This window comes from Grampus griseus (genome assembly GCF_964374135.1).
Source record: "Grampus griseus genome assembly, chromosome: 10".
NCBI classification, from domain to species: domain Eukaryota; kingdom Metazoa; phylum Chordata; class Mammalia; order Artiodactyla; family Delphinidae; genus Grampus; species Grampus griseus.
The window spans coordinates 84,818,370-84,824,369 of NC_139004.1; the positions used below are offsets into that span (position 1 = coordinate 84,818,370).

General features: G+C 42.6%; 1 protein-coding gene across 1 annotated transcript in view; it reads right to left on the reverse strand.

Moving 5' to 3' along the window:
• Positions 1-6,000, reverse strand: part of FOXP1 (forkhead box P1) — a 103,925-nt gene that overhangs the window by 37,241 nt on the left and 60,684 nt on the right. The window contains exon 7 of the mRNA XM_082664555.1: positions 4,419-4,506. Within this exon, the coding sequence (XP_082520681.1) occupies positions 4,419-4,506 (88 nt within the window). The remainder of the gene's footprint in view (positions 1-4,418; positions 4,507-6,000) is intronic.

Consider the following 6,000-nt stretch of genomic DNA (forward strand, 5'->3'; position numbering starts at 1 on the left):
ATTTTGATACCTTCCAACAAAAATAAAAACAAGACAGATGCATCTCACTCCCAGTGCTGCACAGATAGGTCTAAGCCAGACTCCATAACCCATCATCTTGATTTCTGCCTGGTCGCTTGAACTCTGCCACGAGAATATTAAAGGCTTTTCCTTCCTTTTGGTTCGAGTGCAGTGTTGTACACAGAGCACCATAAAGGGAAACATGGCCAACCACACTATTCTCCAAGGGGAACGATGCTGATTTTTAAAAAATTGCATAAAATTCTTTAGGGAGGTCTGACTGTCGGTAAGAAACGCAAGGGCCTCCTGTTTGGGGTCAGAGTTGAGGTGTCTGGGGTTTAGATCTGGGGGCTGGCAAGAGACACGGGACAGCACTCCAGCGGTTTTCCCTGGCTTTGGTCACGTCTGGGACTGACTCTGTCCTCCCGAATTCTCCAGTGGAATCCTTTCACAATGATTCTCCAGGGTAGACATAACGAGCCTCTGTTGATCTCTACTGTAAGATCCAATTTGAGCTTACTGGGTTTGTTTTTACAGTGGGGGCGCACGTGTGACCTCTCTCCCAGACGTGAACACCAGAGGCCTCGGGACTGCTCTGCAGAGAGAGTCTGGGTGGTGGTCTCATCTTGCTCTACCAGTGATCACCCTTTGGGAATACGCTCAGGCCCTGATTGCTCTTTCCTGTAGTGCAAAGTGGCACCAACGGTTTTCACATTCGAGTTAATAAATGGTAATTGTGTAACAGACTCTGAGATACTCGGAGGTTCAGGTACTTCCTGGACCGGGAAATGCCTTCTTCAAGGGAAACAGAAGCAGCCTTTGGCTCAGTCACATACAAGGCATGCCCCATATGTCAGTCTGCTGTTGGGAGAACCGAGAGGTGACGGTGGGTGATGCCAACGGGAAACGAGACAGAAAGGCTGCGGAGACACAAGAACACCGTTTCCATGTAGCCTAGCTGCTGCACAGACCTGGCTTCCCCAATACCTCGGGTTCTCTGGGCACAAGGATGATTAGTTAAGTCAATTAAAAAGTACACTTCCAGACACGGGTGCATGAAATGGCAAATGGAAATACAAACATCAGAGAAACAGGAAGCCTCAAATGGGTCTGGCTGTGAGTATAACTGTACTTTGCCCCAAACTCTCCCAAACAAACCGGGTCTGCCACCCAAAGAGTCTCCATCTGGTCCTTGATAAGGGCATCGGGCACAGAAAACTGCTGACATTTTCTTGTGCATTTCATCTGATTAAATATCTAATGGGTAAAATCTGTTTGGGTTTGGCCCTTATCTAGCATTGAAAGTCTCTTTGGAGCACGCTTCTGATGTTTCCGAGAACGCATCAGTGTCAGCGAACACTACCCAATGAATGAACAGTGCCACTGGAGAGCTATTTATTTATAGTCTACTTTTTTTTTTCTAGAGAATAAGAACCAGGAGGGCAGCCCGATCCATTTCACTCATCTCATACTCCTTAGTGGCTCCTACAAGGCTCTTGCCATGTTACAGGCTCCGGGTAATGTTTGCTAAATGCATGAGTAGACAAATGGACGGATGAATGAATATCCCTCAGCCAGCTCTCCGCGACCCCCAATATCGGCAAGTATAATAACTGCAGGTGAAGCTGCCCTTGGGGGAAACTGACCAATATGGTGACTAGACTGGTTTTCTATACCGAGGCAAAGAAGGATGAAGTACGAAGGGGCGAGCCGACCTTTAGGGAGCCAGGAACCTAAGGGAACAAGTTGCTAATAACGTGATGCAAATTGTTTTCTTCTGCTCCTCTAGATCAGGAATTGCTTGGGAAACTTCTTCTGCAAGGGCCAGCCAGATAGTAAATATTTTCAGCTTTGCAGACCATCGAGACGCTGTTGGAATTACTCAACTTTTCTGTTGTAGAGCACAAGCGTCACGGATAACACGTAAATCAATGGGCATGGCCGTGTTCCAACACAACCTTATACGTGGATGCTGAACCTCGAGCTTCATATAATTTATTCTTCCTTTGATTCTTACCTCCCCTACCCCAACTACTCAGAGTGTAAAGACCTTTCTCAGCCCGTGGGATTCAGCCCAGGGTCTGTAGTTTTCCAAGCCCTGCTCTCGACAAGCACCGTGTCCTCGTTGCAGCAACGCTCTCAAGCTTGGAAGACACTGAACTCTTCGGAATGAGCCCCGCCTTCCTCCATTAAAGCAAACTCGCTGGCAAAAACGTTATAAGGAACATCACCGGTTAACTACCACATAGTAACTTCTGGCCAGGTGATCGTCTTTGATTCCAATCAAAAGTTGAAAAGCCAGCCTTGGGTTTGATGTAGGACTGGAGGATGAAGGGAAATCTATGACTACGTGAAATCCACAAATAATCCAAGAGTCATCTTATCGGTCTGTACCACTCCCAGGCCACATGCGCCAAAACTCAACATTAAAGCTGCCAGAAGATAACCACCTGACTTACTGATCGTCTAACTCCTTTCCTTCTCCCACCCGCTTCCTGTGGAGGGTGAGGAGTAGTGAATAAAAGAGATAGTCAGTTCCTGAGTAGTTAACGGTGGCCCCGCACTCAGATTTGCAGTCTGGAACGCCAACCTAGGTGAACCATCACCTCTGGTAAACAGTTTATTCTAGCTGATCATTAAAAATTTAATTTTATCAATTAGATACATAAATGCAGGAACTTGGATCACTTTATAAACACCACCACTGAGACATGTAAATTCAGGTAGCCGTAGCCATGGAGTTTGTTTTGTTCAACCCAATGCTTTAAGGGCTTCCTATGCTTCAACCACCAGTGAACTCTGGGGGTGAGATAAATATACTCCTTCTTTCCTTCCCAACAAACGTGCTAAATTTAAACATGTTTCCAAAGGCTTATGTAAGAATTTGGGGATTTTACGATGCACCCTTTGCCTGTATAAATATCCCACTGTCCTAATAAGTTCATATCTGTAGTCTGAATGGAAAAATATTAACTACTTAAAGAAAATAACTTTTGAGACGTTCTGACTAAAAATAAAATGTGATTTGTCATATAAGATGATAACTAATTAAAAAAAAAATCCTTTCTATCCTGAAAGTCAAAACAAAAAGTTTAAGTGTGTGTTGGCTGATTTTTCTCTGCAACTATTTGAAGCTGTAAATGACTTAACTCAGTAAAATTCCAAATGTAATTATCTTCTGTACTTAGCCTAGGGCTCTCCATATATCTCGGCATTGCTGTCTTGCATACAAAATAGGCCTTTCGATGGCTGGTAACAATATAATGTACAACATTGTTTTAATTTCCCCGAGTCGGCTAACCTCTTGCCTACACTGAACCAGCCAGAGGAAGAAGCCACAGTGAGTCATCAAGCACTCAACAGCATTTTGGAACTCGGCTGCGTAAATGGGGTTTGTAGGGTCAGCCTTTTGCAACTGTACGTTTTAATAATCTCCATTTCTGACCCAATTTTTACTTTTAGAAACAAATTTTCTATTAATTATACCAAGGAGGGAATTACTGTTAAAATATGGTGGGGTTCATCAACAAGTTACATCAGGAAGTAGAACCCACACTTAAAGTGCCCCTCACCCAGATGTGATGCACAGGAACGTTTGCTGAAGTTAATTTTCTGTAGTCATAAAGCACATTCCTCATGGCCCAGTGAATTTCCAAATACAAGACTCTCTCTCTCTCTCTCTCTCTCTCTCTCTCCCCCTCCACCTACACACACACATACACACACACATCTATATATATCTGATATCCACATGATATATATACCTAATGTGTGTTTATATGTACGTGTGGGTGTAAGTGTACATATTTAAAATTTGTGCAGTGAACTCTCAATTGTTCTCAGTGATGGAGAGAAAAAGGGGACAATGAAAAATGAGGCATAAATCCACACATAGTTTCTATTTTAACTCTGGAGAACAGCCTTGCATGTGTGCTGGCTCGCTCAGTCTTGCCCACACACTCACGTGCTCGCTCGCTCTCTCTCTCTCCATTCATTCACTCCCCATCTCTCTCCCCAGCTTGTTTTCCTAACTTCGGGTTAATAATATTAGCAACGGAGAGGGCTTAGACCAACAACAGATAACCAGAAAAGTTAAAAGGAGAAGAGAGAAGGGAGGTAAAGCGAGAGAGAGAGATGGAAGAGCTAAAAAGCAGAGGCTGAGGGTTGGCGGCATATACAGGGATGCACAGAACTTTGAAATGTCTGAGCGGCAGTGCCCAAGAATGAACTGGAGCTGAACCTTCCCAAAGAGAAAAGTAAATAAAAGACAATAAAATAAAATAAGATAAAAGAAAGGACAACAACAGGTTTTGAACCTTCCATTCAATAATGAGTACACAGGAACTCATTACAGAACACTACAGAAATTTGGAAGTGGAGGAATACTGAGGTAATATCAAAAATAAATGTGGTTTTACCTGTAGCTCTAACTGCTGTACAACCTGCATTTGTACTCTACATTGGGCTGTACTTCTATCGTCCAGCGCATGCTCACTGTTGAGATGTCTGCAACAATACATAGAAAATCATTAAGTGAAATGGAGAAACAAAAAGGAAAAATTAAGTTACCAGGATGTTCACGCATCAACTAGGCAGTGGGTCTAAGTTCCCAGTGGATCACAGTCCTGCGGGGGGCCTGCCCTTTTCTGTTCCCACCACTGAAAACTGTTATTACGGATAATTGAGTACACTGTTAGCACCAAAATAAAAGGCTTCCAGGGAGAAGTTCTGCAGGGCAACTGGAGACAACCATTTATGCATAAATAAGAAAATTTAAGAAATTAAGTCGAGGCTGGCATTCAAGACCACCTCAATGGGTAAAAATCTGAGACAGGGCCCACTAGGTATTTCAGAATGGTCTAATTTGTATGGGTCGGAATACGAGCATTTGTTCACAAGAAAACTGATTTCATATAACTGATGACACATCCTTATATTGAAATGCATAAACATGAACGTCAGAGATGGCAAGGGGTGGAAAAGCAACTTTAAATGTATGAAATCTGCAACATGAACCTACACATGCAAATTATGTACCAGTGGGGGGGGGACAGGGATGCAGACAGTTATTGAAAAGGGAAACTCTGCCTGGGTTCTGGGCTGTGCAGGGTCTGGATATCCAATACAGAGACGATTCAGGCCACCTGCTGAGGATGCCTGTCTTGTGCTCCTTTTACTATGTATTAGATTTTCCAGCGGGGAAAAGGCTAACGAATTGAAATTTCAATGAGTTTTACCGTACACAGGAGCTCCGGTAATCAGAGGGTTGAATCAAAGCCTAAAATCTGAAAACTAAAAATTCCTGTATCCATATTACTCAGTCCTTTCTTATGAGTGCTACATAATTATGTAAAAAGAGATCTGCTTCACATTCTATTAACAATATATTCATGACATTGAGGACCCGAACACAACTTGGATTTGAGATAAAATTACCAAAAACTTTAATAACAACAGCAACAATAATCGTAGGAAGAGTTGGTTCTTAAGACTTTAGGATGATACCCTGTTTTCAACTGCTTTTTCCAAATGTGGTTTAAATAGGAAATTGAGAGCCCACGTTTGCACCCTTTCAAGGCAACTAAGTAAACCAAACATCTGCCTTGAGCACTTAACAAGGTAAAAGGAAGCTTTACTCCTTGTTGGAATGACTTTTCCCTTAAAAACAAAATGAATACAAATGCTGCTGTTCTTCATACTTATTTATACTCCCCCATCCAATTAAGATTAAAAAAAAAAAAAAAAAAAGGAGCCAAGAGGAGACATTAGCGTGAACGACAGTACCGTATGGGTAAGTTCCTCCCTCCAATCTTTGCCCCGAATAATGACTAGAGTCTATTCTGTTTAAAGAGTAAATGAACAAACAATAGAAGCCCCACAAGGAAGGCCTAGCTAAGCACTTTCCCTGGCTGCTCACTCACCTGGGGTGAATAATATGTTACAACTTGCTTTAAAAAACAAAACAAAACAAAACAAAAAAACGCTGTTGTAGAAAATGGC